This window comes from Magnolia sinica, chromosome 3 (genome assembly GCF_029962835.1).
Source record: "Magnolia sinica isolate HGM2019 chromosome 3, MsV1, whole genome shotgun sequence".
NCBI lineage: Eukaryota > Viridiplantae > Streptophyta > Magnoliopsida > Magnoliales > Magnoliaceae > Magnolia > Magnolia sinica.
In genome coordinates, this window is record NC_080575.1 from 108,817,290 (window position 1) to 108,839,940 (window position 22,651).

At 40.7% G+C, this 22,651-nt stretch overlaps 3 protein-coding genes across 7 annotated transcripts; 1 reads left to right on the forward strand and 2 right to left on the reverse strand.

Moving 5' to 3' along the window:
• Nucleotides 1–343: 343 nt before the first annotated feature.
• On the forward strand, nt 344–2,401 carry LOC131240645 (photosystem I reaction center subunit IV B, chloroplastic). Its single transcript, XM_058239013.1, has 3 exons — nt 344–671; nt 1,251–1,316; nt 2,175–2,401. Exons 1-3 carry the CDS (start codon nt 417–419, stop codon nt 2,277–2,279), a joined length of 426 nt encoding a protein of 141 aa, XP_058094996.1. The 5' UTR covers nt 344–416; the 3' UTR covers nt 2,280–2,401.
• Nucleotides 2,402–4,628: 2,227 nt separating this feature from the next.
• Nucleotides 4,629–11,128, reverse strand: LOC131240644 (protein LOW PSII ACCUMULATION 1, chloroplastic). Of its 5 annotated transcripts, XM_058239009.1 has the most exons (7): nt 10,724–11,121; nt 7,562–8,155; nt 7,433–7,486; nt 6,908–7,049; nt 5,960–6,084; nt 5,427–5,541; nt 4,629–5,046 (listed from the first exon to the last, which is right to left on the reverse strand). In XM_058239009.1, the coding sequence occupies exons 1-4, from the start codon at nt 10,942–10,944 to the stop codon at nt 6,908–6,910; spliced, it is 1,011 nt and encodes a 336-aa protein (XP_058094992.1). In that variant the 5' UTR covers nt 10,945–11,121; the 3' UTR covers nt 4,629–5,046; nt 5,427–5,541; nt 5,960–6,084. The 5 variants fall into 5 exon arrangements, with proteins under 5 accessions (XP_058094992.1, XP_058094993.1, XP_058094991.1 ...); XM_058239010.1 differs by lacking the exon at nt 4,629–5,046 and having other exon boundaries at nt 5,330–5,541; nt 5,960–6,089; nt 10,724–11,128; XM_058239008.1 differs by lacking the exon at nt 4,629–5,046 and having other exon boundaries at nt 5,330–5,541.
• A 1,041-nt stretch (nt 11,129–12,169) lies between these two features.
• On the reverse strand, nt 12,170–22,272 carry LOC131240646 (monothiol glutaredoxin-S10). The gene is made up of 5 exons (XM_058239014.1): nt 21,783–22,272; nt 21,324–21,397; nt 14,269–14,343; nt 12,844–12,870; nt 12,170–12,459 (listed from the first exon to the last, which is right to left on the reverse strand). Exons 1-5 carry the CDS (start codon nt 22,169–22,171, stop codon nt 12,374–12,376), a joined length of 651 nt encoding a protein of 216 aa, XP_058094997.1. The 5' UTR covers nt 22,172–22,272; the 3' UTR covers nt 12,170–12,373.
• Between the last annotated feature and the right edge of the window lie 379 nt (nt 22,273–22,651).

Below are 22,651 nucleotides of genomic sequence, written 5' to 3' on the forward strand. Positions count from 1 at the left end.
CTACTTCTCGCCTGGGAAAAAACCGCCACTGTTCTCCACCGTCAGTTTAAAGGCCACTAATTGGTTGTTTTCCAACCGTCCAGATTAGATTCCCAACTCAATAAGCAGAAGGGCACAGACGTAATTGTCCGAAACTCAATGTCCACGTTCCAAAACCTTACCATACCAATATCCCGGCATTCCAACCGTGGCATGATCCAAAAGATGCCATTATCCTCAGCGGATGGATATGGTGCCCACGTGGCATCACCCAAGTGGTCAGAACCATCCATTGTCATTCATCAATCTAGAACCACTTGTTTTATCACACACAAAATCTAAAAGAGAAAATAAAGAAAGTAAAAAGAGTTGAAAGAGAGATAGAGAGAGAGAGAGAGAGAGAGAGAGAGAGAGAGAGAGAGAGGAAAGAGGGGAGAATGGCAACCTCTAACATTGCTTCAGCTGCTTCTACCTTTGTTCTCACCTCAAACATCACCACCACCACCACCTCCTCCTCACGTGCCTCCATCTTCTTCCCCAAGAACAACTCCACTGCTAGAAGGCTAGTCGTATGTGCCCAAGAAGTGCCGCCGCCGCCGCCGCCGCCACCTGCTGCAGCCCCTGCGGAGGGTGGAGCTCCCGCCACCAAGCCTGCTCCGCCCCCGCCCATTGGACCCAAGAGGGGCACAAAGGTAGACATACTTGCATACATGCATGCATACATAGTAGAAAAAACTCCAAACTCCGACTTCGGACTCGGTGTTGTGTCCAACTGGGTGGAGTTGACTCGGAGACTTGGATGTTTCTTTACTTAACTCGAGTCGGTACTTAATAAATAAATTAATAATATTTGGATTAGTAACTTGGCCGAGTTTTTATTTGAGTTACTGAGTATCTGTTTTCCCATGGATATGTTATTTATTTATTTTAATTTTTACAGTTAAAAGTAATCCATGGTGGGCCCCATTAAGTCAGTAGTTTGAAGTGTTGATTGGGCCTGCTTCCGTGAATTGATAGTTTGTTTTATGGGCTACTGATCAAATTGTTGGAACCATCCAATCGGTGCAATTTTCACGACCCATGAAGTGTCAGCTGAACATAATGAATGGTCCAGATCATTTGACTGGACTCTTCATGTGTTCTTATAAAACTAGGAGCATTACTGCCGCCACCATAGTTAATGTTGCTGTGATTTTTTATTTATTTTTATTTTTTTGGTAATAGTAGTCTAAGTACTGATTTGGCTATGTTCCATCTATCTCACCCCTCAGGTGAAGATCCTTAGGAAAGAATCCTACTGGTACAATGGTATCGGATCTGTGGTAGCCGTTGATCAGGTTCTCTCTCTCTCTCTCTCTCTCTCTCTCTCTCTCTCTCTCTACGCGTGGAATTATGATTGGCTCGTTGCAGAAACAAAAATATTTCCACGCTTGCATTTCAAAATCAAATTTTCAAATTCCATTTTGAATTTTTTTTTGAGTTTCCCACCCACAATCGATTGACGCTTTGGCATATACAGGTGTGCACAAAGATTTCCATAGTCTTTAAGGTTTTTTTTTTTTGTGTTTTTTTTTTCTCCTTCTGTGCCCGAAAATCAAGTGCATTTTACAAATCCCTGATGAAACCATGCGTAGGGTGAAAATAAGGTATCCTTCTTTTGATTATTCAAGACTATTTTAGTCATTTCTTATACGCCGTTGCCCCTTCAATGAAAACGAAGAGGCCATGGAAGATTACTTTCTGACATTCAAATGCTTAGATTTATTTTAAAATATATGCATTAAGACATTTTGTATAAAGCATCTCCATTATCCTGGTTAAAGCCCATGCTCATTGATCTAGACAGTCCAACTGGTGGGCCACCCCCATAATTGTGTCCACACCAGTCAATGGTCCTGCTCGTCTGATAGACTGGCCACTTTTATGGAATACTCCCCATAACCTTTGATGATGGTCCTAATTAAAGCAGTCTAATCCCATGATCTGAGAAAATCCCACAACTTTCACCGATAGTCTCTAAGCAAGCTATCGACCACATGATTGCTCCTTTTTCTCAACTGGCTCATCCAAGAAGTGGTCCATCGATTGTAACTAACCAAGGCGCATGCTGATTTGTGGGTTGAGAAGTTTACAAGTTTATACACTGAGTTTCATGTTCTAACTTCTAATTGCTGATATTCTGTTGCAATTTCCAGGATCCAAAAACCCGCTATCCCGTCGTGGTTCGATTCAACAAGGTGAATTATGCCAACGTCTCTACCAACAACTATGCATTGGATGAGGTCCAGGAAGTGAAATGAGTAGCAAGTGCATGCGTGCGCACATTTGTGTGTGTGAATGTATCCGTAGTGTTTTCAAATTTGTAATATACTTCTTGCTCGTGTAACCCGTTCTATTTTCCAACGAACATTTATTTGTGTGATACCGTGATGCGTCTGTTTTTATAACTATCAAGCCATCTACTCGAGTTAGGATACGTTTGGGTGGACAGCAAAATTCAATTACGATCATTTGGTTAAATCAAGAGGAAAATGATAAAATCCAGTGGTGTGTTTCTTCATAATTTTGAAGGTCTACTCATTAAGAGAGGTGAAACAAAAGGAGAGATTAGCTTAGACAACTTCACTTTGTAACTAATTTCGGATTTCTTGCTTAGGCCTTGTTTGGTGGGCACCTAAAAATGAGTTCAGCACATTTTAGTTTAACAGTAACTATGCATTAGAGATCTTGATCTCTAATATATATAATTACTGTTAGCATGAACTCATTATGTATTAGAGATCAAGATCTCCAATACAAAATCATTGTTTACTAAAATGAGATGAAATCCGTTTTTGGTGTCTACCAAACAGGGCCTTAGTTTGAAAGAAACAATGAATGAAGAGAACCAAAAAAAAAAAAACTACCAAGTTTGAAATATGTTCGTATATGTTTGGATCCTGGGCTCTTTTTGCAGGATCCAAAGATATTATGCACACTTGATTGGAATTAGCCATGCATTTTCCTAGAAATTTCATAATCAAACACAGACAATCGAATAGATTGCTTACGCACATGTAACAAGTTAGCATTCATGCTCCAAGAGTGTCCAGGATGGGTCCACACAAATGGGAGAATCTTGGATTACCTACACTTTTGAGTGGACTGGAAAATAATCCAAAGAGGAATTATGTGATGCTCGGACTGAAGGTGTGCACTGTATACTCAGGTTTTCATTTTGTATAAGAGGGGCCAATGGTTCAGTAATCTGGATCATTAGCCTTTCCAGCCATACCATGGATGGACCATGCCCCTAATCTCCTTGAAACGACAATCCTAACCTTTCAGTTTGTCCTGCAAATAGATGATCAAGAAGAGAAATGCAAACAACATTCAACTGAGAAAGGACAGAGCCCAGTTGGTGAATCATCTTATCAGATTTGGTCAGGCTTCCTTACTAGTTTCAATGTAGCGTGGACTATGCCAAAATCTGTTGGAGATCTTCTGGTTTAGAATGGGATAGGTCTTCAGAAGCACGTCCGCACTTTGTGGAAGCTTAGCTTGCTAGCTGTCTTTTGGGCTATCTGGGCTGAAAGGAATGAGAGATGTTTCCACAATGTTAGTAATAAGGTGGATATGGTTTTGAGTAGGGCAAGGGGTTCTGTTATAGATTGGGCCTCTTGCATATATGGTTTGAGAGATTATATTTTTTCCTTTTTAGTTTGCTTTTACGTTTTGATTTGTTTGCTCTTTGGCGTTTTGGGCGCTTCTTTTTAATATAATTATTGTCAACTTTCAAAAGGAAGAAAAGAAATGATACAGCTTGGATCTTGTAATCAGGGAGATTTCTAGGGCATGGTCCATCCTCTCGATGGGAAGAACTTCCCAACAGACAATGGAAATAAACAGAACAGGCCTATTCACAGTTTACCTGATTGGAATGGTTTTTAAGAACCCTTGCAGGTGACGATTTTAGCAAGAAACATCCCATCAGAAAATGTGTGTGAACTTCCCAATGGACAATGGAAATAAACAGAACAGGCCTATTCACAGTTTACCTGATTCAAATGGTTTTTTAAGAACCCTTGCAGGTGACGATTTTAGCAAGAAACATCTCATCAGAAAGTGTGTGTGTGTGTGAAGATGGGATTAGTTGGCAAACATAATTTATACATGCAGTGGAGTGCAAAACTCAACCCCGGAAATGCACAGGTTGCTCAGGTTTTCAGCTTGTACAAGTGGAGCTCATTGTTCAAAGATACAAACCATGGATATTGATGAGCCCAACCATGGATGGCACCAAAATCTCCTACATGCTAAATAAAGAGTGTCCATATAGTAGCCCTAACATGGCTGGCCCAGTGTTCTAAAGAACAATCATACGGTCCTAGCCACACCAGTTGCATGAAGCACTAAAAATAACAGAAGGTTTGCAGTCGAAGCTCCCGAGGAGTAGCAATGCCAGTAATAGTTTGTGACCAAGGGCTTTGGAGTCAAGCCCATCAGTGTTTCATGTTATGGTACATGGTAAATCCGTCCACACCAGGGCATGCCCATACAAGGATACCAACTTGTTCTTAGTCTCTTACCATGCTCACATCCATGTTGTCAAATGACACAAAACAAGAGAAACCACACAATTTCTAACGAACAATAGAAAATTTACGAAATGTCAAGAAGCGTAGCCCATCTTTATTAGACATCCAAGCGTAGCCCAAGTTTTTGAAGGATTTAAGCGATTCAAATCTCTCAGAGCTTTCAGGGAGAAGGGTCAAGTTCTTCTCTTTCTTATAATGTATATAATCTGAGATAGTACAAAGAAATGGAGAGGGACAGAGATGAGAAGGCACCTTGTACTGAAACTGGGAAGCCTTGAATACCGTGCATGTGCTCAGAAAGGGCATCTTCAGCCTCCGATCCGCATTGATTATCATTGCTCCAAAAGGAGGAGGAGGAAAGAACAAGAAAAAAAAACGGGTCAAGATATTAGTGCATGGGAGGTTTCGGATCCAGAATAAGGTCATCCTATAAATGTCTTCCCATTCTGGTATCCGCTCTTGATAGAGAATGTGATGTCCAATCAGTGCCCTGCAAATGAAAGGTTAAAAACGGAAGTCGTCAACTCCACATTCTATGGGCAAACAGAACATTGACCACAGTTAGAGTCAACCAATTTATGAGGTTTTGACCACTGACCCATCCAATCTAGCGTCCACCAATCCAGACCATACAACTGTGCTGCCACAACTACGATGTTGATGGGCAACTGACCCACATGTGGAAACATGGTGGGGCATGTGTTATCACCACTACTTCACTTCCTGATTTATATTTTCTGAACAAAGAAAGGAAAAAAGAAAAGGAAACGCGGTACAAGGAAAAGCACCATCCCATGCTATGTGCTGCTCTAAGCGCAGGTATCCACTCTTAACATTTACAAACTACATTAGTAATTGTTACAGGCTTACATTGAAAATATGATTGAAAGCATGTGATCTTTGTGTTGATAGACTGTCTCAACATGGCACAATACATCTTGGAAAAAAATTCAACCTTGAGAGTGGAGGGAACAATTCCTGAAACCTGAAAAAACAATAGAATAAAATAATTTATCTACACAATCTATTGAGATTTTGAAGTCCATGGAATCTAGAATTATGAAGTGGCAGAAAGGAAGGAAAATGTCAATTCGATAATAAAGAAAAGGAATAATCCAGTATAACTATGCTGAAAAACCCGAGTAAGCGACTTGAACCACAGCCGGATCCTGAAAGGATGGTGGTCAGATGGGAGGCCTGCCACCTGCTCGGTGTACAAATCAGATATGCCTTTTAGCCGATGGTGGCCCCATAGCAGATCACTGTGTGGTTAATCAGACATTGATGTAGGTCATGGATGAATATGATTCAGTCTAAGCCACTTGGACTGGATAAATTCCATGCTAACAAATTAGAACTCATTACAGAAATAAAACAATAGGGCTCTCTTCCTGAAATCTCACCTCGACATTCTCCACTTGATACCCCACAATCTCTCCTGACATTTGCCACATGTTCCTTTTACCTCCCATTTCATTTCCCCACTCTTCTAGCACCTGAACATCAGACCTTACAATTGCACCTGTACCTGCACTACATGGACATAGACGTTAATACACACACACGCACACCCGAGGCCTCAATGCTGCACGCGCGCGCGCGCACACATAAAAGAGGACTCACTGGCAGCTAGTTGAAGGTAAACTTATCATCCTTAGATGGTTAGCAAAGAGCACTGTGACGTGAAAATGGCATACAAGCCATCCAAAATGTTGACCTAACCATAAAGATCGCTTAGGCTGCTCCACGCATGAAGTGAGCCACATGTTTTTTCGATCAGATTGATTGATGTCCATTGTTTTCTATGATGTAGCCTACATAATGAGTGGATTGGTAATAATCAGAGACTTGTGAGCTCCAAAACATATACTTTGGATCCGATTGATGGCTGTCCATCATTTTCCATGGTGTGGCCTACATAATGGATGGATTGGCAATACATAGAGACTTACAAGCTCCACACACACGCACATACATGAACATGCGCACACCAAGAGGTAGAGGCAATGAAGGGTCAGTTTTATATTGGCTACTATTAATAGCATTTTTCTAGTTAGTTCAGAATATAGTGGCATTTCTCAAATTCATGCAGCAAACGTCAAGGTTAATATAAAGGCTTTAATGTGAAGGTGTAGAATATTCAGGTACAAACAAATCCAAGTTGAGAAGGTTGATAAGAAATAGTAGGCGAATGGACAAACCTCAACAAAACAGATCTACTATATTCTCAGCAACGAGCAACAAACTCAGATGATATGAGCTAAAAAACTAAATGCAGTCGCTCCAATGTGATTGAAGGTAGAGAAGACACTAACCTTCCTCACACTGAACAACATAGAAAAATGTCTTACCTAGAGGACTCTTCCATCCATGCCATCAAGAATACCTGACCAGAGGCCTTTTACTGGTGGTAATTGCACAGAGAAGGCATTCCAAGGAGGGTAGCCAACTCCACTTCCACGAACACGACCATCCATACGTAGCGAGAGATACCTTCAAACAAAACATAAATGAGCAGAATTCTTGACATAAACCAATTTATCAAAATTATACAACAGACATGCACAAAGTCACACCACACTTCCACATTTGCAGATATAATTAACATAAAAAGTAATTAAACTCTTCAAACAATTTGAGAGAGAGAGAGAGAGAGAGAGAGAGAGAGAGAGAGAGAGAGAGCAGTAGCCACATGCATGGCATGAATTGGAATAAGAGAACACAGTGCACATCCATTTATTTGCCATGTTAGAGAGAGAGAGAGAGAGGGTGCAGCATCCACATGCATGGCAAGAACTGGAATAAGAGAAAACAGTGCACATCCACTCATTTATCAAGTTTTTGAGTGTCCACAAAGGTCAGAGCATCACACTTACACTGGAGCCTCGGGTGAGACATTAGCCATTCCCTTTTGTTCGTCTAACCACCTGCTAATGCAAGAGGGATTAAGAGTAAGAAAGAAAGAAATGAACACAAATGAGTTTTGTTTCTTAGTGGTCCCTTACTTGGCCCATTCAGAGGTGTATACAGGGCGCAGCTGCCAAAGCCTTTTCTTTTTCTCAAGCACAGCAGTCTCCTCCTCACTCTCTTCAAAATCAAAGCTGGGTATGCCCCCATCGGTAGCAAAAGGCACCACCAGTACCCCTCGTTCAAGAAGGCTTTCAGTGAAAGGTTTACTCAGTCTAAAGGACTCCTCAATGAAGGAGGCGGGGCCAGAAAGGATGACAAGGCGTGCAAGTCCTCTCAGAGCACTGACAGAAATGACCTTCTTTTCATCCAGACGTAGTTTCAGATTTGAGAGGCCTTCCTCCCTTGAGAGCCTAGCTAGTTGTGCATTCTTAGCATTGCGCTCCCTCGAATAAAGAAATGCAAAAAACAAGACTGCTCCTATGTCTATGCCAAGACCCATCAGGATCTCAGGGGCCAAATCTGCTCTTGATGAATTTGCAAGAGCAGCAACCAACCGTGTGGTGGCAATTAGTCCTCCCAAGGCACCACTTGCAATGAAAGCCAGATAAAAGAACATTCTAACAGAGCGGAAGGGAGAAAGAACTTCACTTCGTATCTTGGCTGCAGAACTGAAGAGCAGATGATGGAAGCTTTACTAACAGAACATGATAGCATCAGAAGCTTAGGAAAAAGTTTTGTAAGTTACAGAACAAACAGACGATTTACCCAGATTTACAGGAATTTCATTTTGCATTAGTTTGAAAAGACTAAACTAAGATAAGTGATGAATAAAAAAGGCTATACACATTGACATGCAGTTTTGACATTGTGTAACCTAAAAATTACAGACACAGCATATTCCAACACCCATATAACAAAAACAAGTAATTCTGTAAAACAGAAATCAAGATTTAGAACATGCTTCATTCAATGCAGAAAATGATTATTGTCATATCGGTAACAATCACAACTAACGGAAGCAATGTCCCAGCCAGTCCCAGGGACAGGAGTTGATGTCAGGCAGGCAGCTGGTCGTAAAACTTCTACCCAGCAATCATGAGAATCAAATCTTAGAAATGACTGGCAAAACAGGAATCGTAAAGCCAATCCAAACTAGTGGGACAAAGCTATGACGACAACGGTGGTGATGGCACAACAAAGAAATCTTTTACCATTCTCATGGTGCATTTGTCCTCGTATCATTTTCATTTAGCAAATGTGTCTCTGTAATTGAACCCATCCCACACCATGTCAATTTGAGTTCCAGGCTGAGAAATGGATCCAAGCAACAAAAATGCAAGAATTACTCACATGCAAAAGAGTGACCGGGAAAATAGATATTGTGAGGGGAAACAAGCAACCAGGTAAACATGGTTCTTTTTCTGGAAAGATGATGCATATTATTAGGGCCAAAGGCCCAAAAAAGAAAAACTATACAACAAGGAAAATAAAGGCCAAGGCTAAAAAAAAAAAAAAAAAAAACCTATACAACAAGGGGAAGAAAAGCAACTAAAGACAAGGAAAAAAATACAAAGCCCCAAAACCAAACACTAGGGAATCAATGAGTCCACTCATCCAAAGACTCCAAAACCCTATTGTTGATCCCACCCAGAGACCTGCAGAGATTCTGAAAAACGCGGTGACCATGGCTCTGCCATAGGTTTAAGACTTTACTTATCTCTAAAAGTTGATGTAACCCTCACTAGGTGACCATGGTTCTGCAATAGGTTTAAGACAGCTTCATTTATCTCTTGAAGTTGATGTCATCCTTTTTGTTTCAGGATAAATGAGAAAGAATGTTTGGGAGCAGTTTGTTCTTTGACATTCTTGGGGGGTGACAAATGAGTTTAATCTTTTAGTGGTAATTAACTGGACAAATGTTTCTCCTATTAGGAAGTCCCGATCTTTCTTTTTGAATTCATATCATATGCATGAATTCGCCATCTGTACACTTGGCATGCATTTCACATTTCAAAGCCTCCAAATCATGCACCCACTCTAGGTGGGGCGTAACCCGAATATTGAATTGAGCAGAAAATTCTAACCATTTGATCAGTGGACATTTGCTTTCTGAAATTGAGCCATTCACTGGTCTTTTTTAGCACTCTGTTTGATGGCCACCAAACAGACAGATATGATCTACCATTCCTTGTTATCTTTTATTTTCCAAAGAGGGCCCAAATTATGGACAGTGTCCAGTGAAAGTGGTGCATGCATATTATATTATAGACTATGGGATAATTCCTCCATTAATTCTTGCAACCTAGGAACAAATACATTACTTTGTATCTTGGATAGTTGTCATTCTGTATGGAAATTATAACACTTCCACCAAAAAGTATCAACTATCACAGACAATTCGACTTCATTCAAAAACCAAAACTACACAACACTGGTATACACCAAAACAACAAATTTGAGATGAGAGTATGCCATACAACACCTAATTATAGGATATACACCAATCAGTAATGCAGAATGAAGGAAACCAGCATGTATTGCACATAATGTTATTGAATGGAATCTATAGAACATCCTCGCAGGAAAAATAAATAAATAACTATTGATTATAATCTCCAGATATGCATGTTTGGATGATGCTTTGTCTAACTGGATCATAATCCATTCAATTTTCCACATATGAGAAATGATCAAAGCATGGATGGCAAGAACTTGTTGACCCTCCCCAATTTCATCATGATGGGACCTGCCTGATGAATGGTCTTGACAATGGACACTTCCAACTTGAGAGCAGTGTAGCTGATGAGAACTTGCTCAGCTCCCCAATTTCATCATCATCATAGCTATTTGGGGTTATTTAAGTTTCAAATTTTGAATTTTCAAGATGTCTTTGTTGTTTTCATCATGCATTCTCTTTTAGGTGTTCGTAAATTCAAATGCATTGTGGAAGTTGGTTTTGTTTTATGTTTTGATATTTGGAACTTGAATGATGTATCTTCACTTGTTAAGCCTTCTATTCTTGCTTCATGCTTGAAGTTACTTATAACTATCTGAAACATGCTCTTGCATTTATCTAACTGTAAGCTTCTTGTTTACTCACTGTAAGCTTCTTGTTTACTCGATGAGTCATCACAACCAAAATCCCTAGTTGCAATTTGGAAGGCCACTCCCAAATTGGTCATTTACTCTCTATTGGATTGAATTATCGCAAATTGATTCGAATGGACATCCAAACGCAGCTAAGGTTACAAGCATACCTGAATTCAGTGGACGGGGAGGGCTTATTCGCAGCAGAGCAGCTGATGTTGAAGGAAGGGTTTCTGGCTAGAGTTTTGAAGTGGATGAGGTGGGTCCCATGGATGGAAGGAATTCTTCTCTTTTGGCAGCCGAGAGATTTGGGAAAGATAGGGAGGTGGGTTTTGGGATGGAAATTAGGGTTTTGCAGGAGGGAGGAAAGGTGCACTACAGCACAAGCCATGGAGACTAGAGAGAGCTTACAGAGAAGAGAGTCAGGAATTTATAGATATCAGGGTGTCGCTAACGTGCGCTGGAGGCGTCCTGCGATTTGGCGGGAGCAGCGATGTCTGGACCGTTAGTGGATGGGTGGCGACCATGGCGCCAACGTGAAGCGTGGACGGGAGACTATTTTTAAGGTTTGTAGCCCCTATGATGTTATCTACACGCGGCACGCGTGCCAATTCGGCATGTGTGTGGAACATCTGAACCATGCGTAAGGTGGTACAGGCTCGTTAACTCTTCAGGTGGGCTTGACATGCTCAACGAATGTTGACAGTTGTAAGGGGTTTTTTAAGTATCCATTGTTTTCATATAAGTGTGCCCTGCCTGATTAGCGGACAGCTCTGATTTTTGCATCATGTCATCTGCAGGGAGGGACCCACCTTTTTAATGGACTGGATCTCGGAAAATCGCGCCGCTTCGGCACCTCTGCCTCTTTTTAAGGCGCGTGTGGAGAGGATGCACGTGGCGCTAGCTAATCTTGAGTGTTAGCTTGTTACAGCAGAAATTATAGAGGAAGCGGCTGCGTACCGAGTAACTCACTACGCTGTGGGTTCCACCGTGATTTATTTATTTTATCCACTCCATCCATCCATTTTATCAGATATTTTAAGAGCTTGAACGAAAAAATGAGACATATCCAAAGTTCAAATAGACCACACCAGAGGAAATAGTGTGAATTGTTAATGGTCAATAACCGCTGTTTCCTGTGGTGTGGTCCACCTGAGATTTAGATCTGCTTCATTTTTTTGCTCATCCAATAAAATGAGCTGGCGAAATGGATGGACGCATGTATACAATACACATGCATCATGGTGGGCCCCACAGTCAAGGATCCACCGACCTAGGTGATCCTGAAGCCACGTCCGACGAAAAGGAGCCTAACCCAAGCACAATGCATGCTGAACCTAACTTTTTCCAAAGCTAGCATAGATCTGAGTGGCTGGGCCTGACTCAGTACCCCGGGACTCTTGGCTCTGGGCCTCGTATTCAGGTCCACCGCAACTTAATAGGTCAAAGATCACATGTATAAGATGGTGATAACCCTAGGATCAATGGATTTTTTGTCCATCATCGCTTTTCACCTTCTTTTTAAGGTAAGCGATTGAACAATTAAGATCATCAGATTAGAGCTGTCCGGGTTCTGGCTATCACCTCTTAACTTTCATGACAAAGGAAACAAGCCATCCATTGAAAAGCATGCCACTTTTTTATTATTCAAGTACATGGCAAGTTTGTAGAGATTGCATAAATTGATTAGAAAAGATATACACTCATGATTTAGACCTGTAATCTAATCTGTGGTTGAATGAAATGGATTGTGTTTGAAAGAAACAACATATGTTATCAACAGGTCCAAAGATTCTTGCAATCCATGCATCCACATATCCTCAAGGCTGCAAGCTCTGGGTGTTACTGCTACCTGCTTCTGCTAGCAAGGATGTGAGTTCTCCTCTCCGATGCAACTTCACAGTATCTGCACCAAAACAAGAAAATGTCACAATGAAGAATCGCGACCCAAATACTTGGACATGGGACCTATCTCATCAGGTGCCCAACTGAGTCTTGACTCAGCAATTCGACTTGGGGACAGCTGAGTCTGTGGTTTTCTCTTCTTCTTCTTCTTCTTCTTGTCTCTGTTTATCAAACTTCTGTTTCTTAATATCATCAATTTTGAGCAACTTGACAACCATTAGAGCCAAGTTGACTCAGCAAGCAGCATGGTGAGTCTGAGCCAAGATACTCAGTTTCAAAACCAATGATCGTCTCCAACACAATAAAGATTTCGAGGCCCCTTGGGGAACATACAAGTTACAACCACATACATCATAAAAAGAAACAAGCAGCGTAGGGAAGGTACCTGTACAACCGCCTATGTGCTTGCCACCTGGTTACAAAGGAACATAGGAAACTTGAATGTCTATCTAAAGCAAAATCCATAGCAATACAAACACATACATGTTTTATGGTATATGGCCATTGACTACACCCATAAACATACAATACCGAATAATCAAGGGATTGAAAATTAACAATCCACAGATACATGTAGTGAAAATTGTTCAATCTTCAGATAGAGAAGGCTGATCAATTGGTACGTCTCAAAATTAGTAGCATTTGTACATATGTACAAAGTAGAAACAATGGAAACTGCCATACGATATAGTATGCAGAAACTGGGAACAAAAAATAGACAGGCTGAGAGTAATTTGCATGGAAGATGAGAAGTATCAACCATTTTTATTTCCTTGGATGCAAGTACTATAAATCTGAATGAAAAGGGATTCATGAATGAAGTTCTGGATATTGATTTGGGGGCCTAAACATAATATTAATGAATGGGCTACCAAAAATTCTGACCACCTTCAGGTGTTTATTTGAATCACCACGGGTGCTCCAATGCGATTTAGAATACATCCTAACGGTGCCTTGTGTATCGGGCATGCATTACCCTTCCTTATTTTTACCTTTATAACTAAACACTAAGGATTTCATTCCTGTCTCAGAAAGATATGTAGCTTTCTTTTTTTAGAAAGGCTGATTTTTAGCTTTCTATGTGTCATTTGTATATATTACTCTTCATTCTATCACTACTGAAGCTTGACACTTATTCAAAAAGGTTAGAGATCACTTAATGGATAATATTTCTTCATGCAGAAACTATGAAGTGTACCTTTTGAATGGGTTATATACTTGAAACCACAAAACAATAGAAGAACACATAATATAAAGCTAATTTTGAAAAGTCACAAACACTTCAATTGTTTTTCAAAGCCTAAAAATAGTAAATCTTTTGCACCTCATTATGAATGAATTTTTGTTCATTCATTACAGAATAATGGTAAGAGTTTTTAATTTAAAGTTTCCAACTACATTCAATGGAACTATAAAATAGGGAATTTACAATATTTGAATAAAGAAATACTCAAATGCTTGCACAAATTGTTGATTCTTCCCTCTTGCGTCTACAAATTTGTAAGGCATCCTATTGTGGTCTCTTGGGACCAATGGAGGCACTGACCTCGATGAACTGTAACTGTGGTGGAAGCATTTGTGTCGATGTCTTTACTCCATGCAAACAACTTACTTAGACATGACATAAACTTCTACCAACCACAATATGACCAACTAAAATGAAATTTAGGCTACCTCAAACAAATTATATTTATGTACCATATTGGTCACATCAAGCAAGAAGAAAGCCCAATGCAATATAACCCTTGTGCACTAGGCCATTCTAGAACATGCAAGAGAAACTTTGGAGGATTCAATAAGTATAGCTCACCAATAAAAACATTTGGGACCGTATGTTGTCCGGTGAGCCTTTCCAACAGCTTTTGTACTTGTGGGCCTTGAGGACCTAAAGAAGAACAGAGGTCAGTGATCAAACACTTCATTTGCATTAACTAATAGTCCATAATTTACCGGATACTGTAAAACTCACAACATTTCCTTTAAAGGTCAGCTGTTGTTTTCCTTCAAATTAGGAGAAGAATGTCATACTCCTAAGCACATACACACTTGCACAACAGATTTCTTCACTATAACAACATAAAAGAACCAAAACAAATAAGTTCAAAGCATCATGTGAAATACACACAACTGGCACAACAAAAATGAGTAATTTATTTGCTAACACAATTATCATGCGCTCACATTAACCTGTGGAACGGACCGGCAGAGGGCACTGGAAGAGGGATGTGGCAAGAGGGTGAAAGAAAATATTTGGAGTTGCCACAAGCCAAAATCTCAGAATCTACGATAGGCTAGACCCCATAGAACCATGATGACCCAGGGGTCAAGATGAATAGTTTAGATTCGAATGACTCCATGTAGTATACATTCACCAGTTCTGTAATGGCTTCGGTTATGAAGAAGGAAGGTGTGACGCACTCTTCTTTCCCCAGACAAACATACAGTCTCCACTTTACGGGATTTGGGATTATTTGGGATTTTAGCACTTGATTATTACTTGAAAATAAGTAAATGAATAAAGCAAGAAATAAAGGAACTCTACAACAGAGAGATGTATGAGAAGGGAGATATAGCAATGCGGTAAATGGAAGGAAAGCAATGTAAATAAAAGTCGTAAATAAACCGCTTGGACTAGGCGAGGACCTAGAGATTGAGTGGAGAGGGAAGAACTTCAACACTCCTCCAAGGGAGAAGATGATCGGAGTTTTTAGATCTCCAACTCTACAAATTTAAAAAAAAAAAAATTATAACAAGACGGCGGCCCTAATTAGAGATGTGAGTGGGGAAGGAAGAACACTAGCACACCTTATGGGTGGAGCTCTTCGATCCGCACTCTACTCCTAGTACCTTCTCCATGAAACCTGTGGAAGGGTAGCCTTAGAGAGGGGAGCACTTCGCCCCTTTCTCTATGACTAGGCACGGACCTAGAGATTGAGTGGAGAGGGAATAACTTCAACACTCTTCCAAGAGAGAAGATGATTGGAGTTTTTAGATCTCTGACTCTACAAATTTTTTAATAGCAAGACGGCGGCCCTAATTGGAGATGTGAATGGGGAAGGAAGAACACCAGCACTCCTTATGAGTGGAGCTCTTCGATCCGCACACTACTCCTGGTACCTTCTCCATGAAACCTGTGGGAGGTTAGTCTCAAAGAGGGGAGCACTTCACCACTTTCTCTATGACATCATCACCTAGTTTCCAAAGCCTCTCACCTGGAACCAAGGTATTTCAAAACAATTATGTAACAATAATGTTTGTAACCATCCCAGGTTAAAGGGAGTAATGGCCATTATGGAAAAAATGGCTTGTGAAAGGCCCTATAATGGGTCCATTATGGGGCTGAAACATGTCCCCCACCAAAAAAAAAAAAAAAACAAAAGAGGAATAAAGAAAGTTGTAATGGCCATTATAGGCCGTATCGTAATGGTAATGGCAGTGGTCATTGAGGCCACCATTAGCATTATGGAATAGGTTTCCTAAAACCTATGGGAGTGGAGTACTTCACCCTTTTCTTTTTCTAGGACATCCTCACCTAGTCTTCAAGGCTTGAAGTTGTTGTTGTGTGTCTTAAAAATGAGAGGAGTGAGGGGTATTTATAGTTGGAGACTTGGAGGTGATGCATTTTTGGTTATTAGTGGTTACATGAGGGATAAAATGGTATGTGGCTTGTTATGATTGGCTCTTGAAAGCTCTTCGACACATGGCATCTTCTCGTTAGGGTGGTTGGCTCAGTAATTTGGGTGAAGGTTAAGCATAAAGGAGTAAAATGATTCTTTTAGGGATTTTTTATAGTAATGGTTGAAAATGGCTTACAATGAAAGGGTAGAATCATAGAAAATTCAGAAAACTGAGGCAATGATGTCATAACTAGGTCTTCATGAAATGCGGAAATCCAATTTTTGCTTATGATCTTTGACCAAATCCTTACATATGACTAACTGGCCGTTGATTCTAGGAACACCTAGCAACTTTTGAAGGAGAAAATGTATCAACGGAAATCTAATTTCTACTACCTCTGGATGGCCAATCTGGCCTTATTTCAGAGTCTGGATGGCTTGGATTAAGCTAAAGGTCTGTTCAGATCAGGTTGGAGATGATTTAGGATGGACATATACGGACTTGGAGAAGGTGTGTGGTTCTAAGATTTCATGTGAGAAGCGATCATGTTGATCAGGCACAATCGATTATTCCATTACCGGGTAGAGTGTCTACATAACCACACCACCTTATGAAATTGATGGAGAAAAGAAGAATGAGAGGAAGAAAATAAAAGAACTAGGAGGGATAAGAGAGTCATGATGGAAGTAGTGCTCAACCAAAAGGGAAGTTTTTACTTCAAATTAAATCATTATCATCATCTATGCCTTACCCCAACTAAGATAAATAATTCTCCTATGCTTCAGGATCCTCCCATCACCCTCTTTTATACAACATGGCCCTTGATTACATAAACCACTTACTCCTAAGGGGCCCCTTTTTTCAACACACACACTCTCACACCCCCACACACACCACAATGAGTACTCAAACCCATGACCTCAGTGTTGAAACTCACAGCGTCTACGACTGAGCCATGAGTAGGGACCCTCCTAAAGGGACATATGCTCCCCGATGGCAAGTTTTTTTTATATGCATTGTTGGTTGGGACCCAAATCCTACTATTTGTAATCTCCATAATTTTTTTAGACCTTTATATATCATTTCCTTTTCTGATCAAATCTTTATTGATAAAAATTTTATATATATATATATATATATATATATAACGCAGTAGATGAAAAAAGAAAAGGAGAGATAAAAAAAAAAAAAAAAAAAGAACTATCAAAAAGAATTATTCACCATCATGAAGACACAAGTGATAAAATTGGAACAAAACCAAATACTTGTACACATAAATTATTCATGGCCCAGCACCCGTGTGGGATGCTTAGAAGGGTAACCTTAAGAGGCCCACCTTCCACAAGACTGGAACTCCAAATCTACCTAATGCAACTAGATCAAGGAAGTAACTAATTGCAATAAGATTCAATGTATCGAAATGAAAGTTCGAATCACAAAAGAGAAATGATGCAATGACTGTGAGGAAGCTCAACAATCCTCTAGTCTTATACTATAGATCCTTCCAAAAAAAACATTACCGTAAAGAAACAAGAGAACTTACTCAAAGAAAATATCATTCTACTATGTTTTATTCCATAAGGCCTATGCCTTATTTATAAAGCGTGCTTACAAGATTTCCTCTTTTAGACAATCTGCAACATAATCTAAGAAATCTATAAATAGGATCCCTTGTTTATGGCACAAGTGTTAACATACATCTGTCAATTGCCATCCTTCTTTGCAATGTTGGCACAACACACATGTTAAGTCTATCACAAATGAACCCTTAGCTAGCAATTCCACCACCTACCGAAGAAGCTCTACATGCTCTGTTGATTTCATTGGTATGTTAAAGATTTGATAATGGCACTCCAGGTACCAAATCCATCGCATGTTGAGTGACATGATGGGTGAAAGCTCACTTCATAGCTCATTAAGGACCGAATCTTAAAATTGGGACAAAATGTCCTAAATTTCATGTGCTTGGACAACAACGTCACCAATTGGATCAGTCTTACATCCTTACTAGAAAACACACAATTCCTCTTTCCGACTTTCCTCCACAAATCAGGCCATTCACAACACTGTGAAAGCCAACTTCATTCGTCGAGTACGTCATCCTTCATAAGGTTGACACTTGACAATAATGAGTTTTCCTTTGTACATAAAGTTGTACATATTCTTGTGACCTTTATGAGTCACATCTCTATCGTATGTCCACGGGCATGCCAATAATATACGTATGACTTTCATTGGAACAATGTCACACCAAGAGATTCTTCATAAGGACCCAAGGAGAAGTTCGCTATGTACCGCTTAGTCACAGGGATGAACATGTCATTCACCCATGCAATCGCATACGACTTGGGATGCTTGTGAGGTTTCAACTTCAACTTGTCCACCATGCTTTGCGAGGCTATGTTCATGCTATTGGCTTCACCAATAATGACCTTGACAACCTTTCCACCACATGATACTCGTGTATGGAAGATATTGATTCTCAACCAGACTTCTTGAGCCTCCTCTATTGGTGTCTTCAGAATCCTCCTGACCACCAACGACAACTTATTTTCTAAGGCCATCTATGCATTCCTCGGGTTCTTAATTGTCATCTTCTGGATCGCTTTCACATTGACCTTCCATTCGGTCTGCAATGAAGTTTCCTTTGTACCATTCACCCTCTTGTCCTTGAAAAACTAGAGATCGCAAGAGGGGAACTATCATGTAATGTTCACAACCATCACACTTGAAGCAAGTGTTGGTGGACCTCCCCCGAGTTGTCACAATAGACTTTCCCTTTGTGTCATTGCTTCAGGAAAGAGGATTAGAGGCAGAGTTTTAGCTAATTTTGTAAACCTGGGGAAAGTTACCGCAGGGTGCGACTGATTACAGACACACTGTGAAGCCACTAATAGAGAATGAGTGGATGTATAATCCCCAACTTAAGGGCTACAACATCTTATTGCCAACTTCTGCTCCTACACTTTTCAGGCCATCTGATACACTTCGTCTATGCTACTGAACCAAATAGTCTCCATTTCTCTTTGAATATCAAGTTGTAGTCTATTGCAATAACGCAACACTTGTTGCTTTTTTTTATTTCCGTTAGGCGGCAGTGAATAACAAAGTCATAATAATGTTGTCCGTATTCCTTCACAGTCAAATTTTCTTGTCGTAACATGAGGAGCTCCTAGAAAGAAGTTATCTCACAATCCACGGCAGAAACCTCTACTTGAATCCCTCCTTCTCTTCCTCCTCCCAATTGCTTACACAAGGAGACCCACATTGCTACAAGTCTTCTTCAATAACATACCACCAATCTAGAGCCGCACCCTTAAGTTTCATGGCAGTAAAATATAGCTTGACAGTTCTTCCATTTCGCACCAACAAAAATATCGATCTATTGACTTTATCCAGTCATTGAACACCTTAGGGTCAAAATTACCATCGTAATCTGGAATCTCGATCTTGGTGTGCTTAGCGGGATCTGTAATATGAACATCCCACCCTCCTTCGGATAATTTGGATAGTCCGATCGAAGGTCATTCATTCCTCTTGTTCCCGATTGCACGTTGTGATGTTGTTGAATCCATTAGCTAGGCTCATACTCTCCCTCACGGAAATCACAATTTCGACCAATGTGCATTGAGGCTATATTCCCATATTCCATCCTCCATTATGGCCATCCATAGATATTTGACAATCCGATTGATTCCCTTACTTCTTCGAGAACAATAACTCGTCCTTCCAGAATATCTACTTTGATCGTGAAACAAGCTTCCATATCATCCAACCATTTTGTGATCAAACCAACCACTTGTTGCAGGGTTGATACAATCCCATCCTGAGGTTAGCCATCCCACGATAGGTGGGGGGGAATGGAAAAGGTTTTGGGCAAGTTTGGTGTATGATAGGGCATGAGTTGTTTACACGTGGGATTTGGAATAGAGATATAGTGATGGTTTAGGTGAGATGGTGATTGTATATAGTTTGTAGTGAAAGGGTTGAATTAACAAGCTAGTTTAGGGAATTGAGGGTAGGTTTGGGACGGATTTTGGAACAAAATTCATGAAAAGAAGATGGGGAAGAGGAGAGAAAATCCCAAGAGCAAAAGTTGCTCTAATACCAAAAATAATGCAATTAGATCAAGAAAGAAACTAGTTGCAATGTGATTCAACGTGCCAAACTTAAAGTTCGAAACACAAAAGAGAGACGATGAAATGACTATGAGCAAGCTCAACAGTCATCTAGTCTTATACTAGAGATCATTACTTCCGCCTCTCCAACATACTACTGTAGAAAAACAAGAGAACTTGCTCAAAGAAAATATCATTTAATTGTATTTTATTCCATAGGGACTATCCTTTTTTTTTAAGGTGCTTGTGACTTAAAGTGCTTACAAGATTTCCTCTTTAAGACAATCTCTAGCATAATCTAAGGAATCCTCTCTGACATAATTTAAGAAATCTAAAAATAGGATTCCTTGCTAGCTAAGATCTCCAAAATAAGAAAATCCAATTATGCTTATTTCCAAACATAAAGATCTCTAAAATAGGAAAGCATTTAAACAATAAATCTAATAATACCCATTTCCTAAAAAAGGGAGATATTTTCCCAATTCAGGCATATGAAAGGAAGGAAATTAGGAACAAGCCAAAAAGGAACGTGGTCCTTTTCTTGTGCACACGTGTAGAGCATGCACGTGTGGGATGTGGGGCGATTGCATCAGCACCGGAGTATTGAACTGTAAACCTAATAATTATTTCGAATTTATGGTCAACCAAACAAATTGGGCTCCAAACCCAACTTGCAAATCAGTTGGTAGGTGCTTTGACACATTTATACCAATGACTTGTATCTTTAGTAGAACTGTGGCTTGGGTTTGGACCAACCTGAAACCGAGCCACCCGACATGAGTTTGGATCAGGTTGGGTTAGGGTTGGGAAATTCCAATTCAATTTGAAATCTGGTATGGATTCGGGTTGAGCAAATTCAGGGTCTGGTTAGGTCGGTTTGGGAATAAACATGTGTATTTGGGTCAGGTTGAGTTGGGCCGGGTCAGTTTAGGGTGAGTACAGAGGAATTCAGGTTGGGGTCAGGATGGGCTGCTGGTTGGGTCCTCTTGAGGTCAGGTCCGGCTCGGATTGATCCTCGAGCCGATACAAACCACCCACGTTGCACCCCTAGTCCTAAGAAAGTGGATTTATGGAATTTGAATGTAATCAAATAAAAATCAAATTGCAATGAAAGGAAAGGAAATCATACCCATTTCATCCAATTCAATAACGAGTGGCTCCACACCGAGCCGCTTGAACAGCGACTTCACCTCCAATGAATACCTTCCCTCAAATTCAAACCCAATGGAAAATTCATTCAGAATTCAAAAAAAAAAACACACAATCTTGTGCAGGCCTCTGCACATAAGCTCTACGCAGCTCCCTCAGGGTACATGGAGAAACGTGTCTGGTAATTGTGACCGTCGCTCTGGTGGGCCTCCGCCGGGATAGGTCATGCCCAATGAAATTGGACTGCAAAAGAAACGGTAATACCAGTAAACCACATTCAACCAGCAAAACCCAAAACAATTGGACGATCAGAACCGTCCTGTAACTGCAATTTATGCCCTATTGCCCAACGTTGGCCCTCCAGGTCAACAGTCTCGATCAACCAAGAATGCTTGCCACGTGTAACATGAGAAGGGAAGAGAGGAGATTGAAAACACACGAGCACCAGGTCTTGGAGTAGATGACGACGGGGTTTTCCGAGACGGTCCTCTTCACGGTCTCTTCCAATCGAGATCCGAACGAAGAGGCCATCGATCGAACGGCGACGACAGCTCCGTCTCTTCCATGACTTCTGCTGCTGCTGCTTTTCCTCCTCTGAGAGAGGAGAGAGAAAGACGAACCGCAGACGAGGTGGGATGGAGAAGAAGGTGAAAGGAGGTGATGGCTTTTGCCTTTTCGAAAGGTCGTCTTGAGAGCAGAGCTCGCTCCAATAAGACAGGAGCTTTCCGCCATTGCTGCTGCTCGGGCCTTTCTCTGTCTCCCTATCGCTTCTGGACCTGACTGCTTTAAAACGACTGCGCAAAACACCCAAGCTGTGGAGCCCGACATGCGACGTACGTAAAATCATCTCCGTCCATCAGGTTCTATCCTCGATTCCATGCCTTGGGTGTAAAAATCAGCGACATCCACAGCTCAGATGGGTCCCACGACAGGGGAAAATAGAGATGGGATGCCAACTAGAGGGTTGTGTCCGGGCCCGCCATGCTATCCATCTTTCATCAAACCCGTTAATCAGGTGTAACTCGCCGGGATGAAGTGAATAAACGAAAACCGCCGTGATCCAAATATCAGGTGGGCCATGTTGTTTGTACCTGGATGTTTTAGAAGCAATTTCACATTGTTACAATTGATATGGCCCATCATATTTTTTTAATCAGGATGATCTTTTGTGTTTATGGTTCAAATAAGATATCTTACCTGATGGACGGAGTGGATTTAGATATAAAGCATGTTGGGCCTGACGGATCTTGTATGGTGTCGTAGACGATTGCGATCCATCGCTTCCGTATGGGCCGTACATCTATCTTG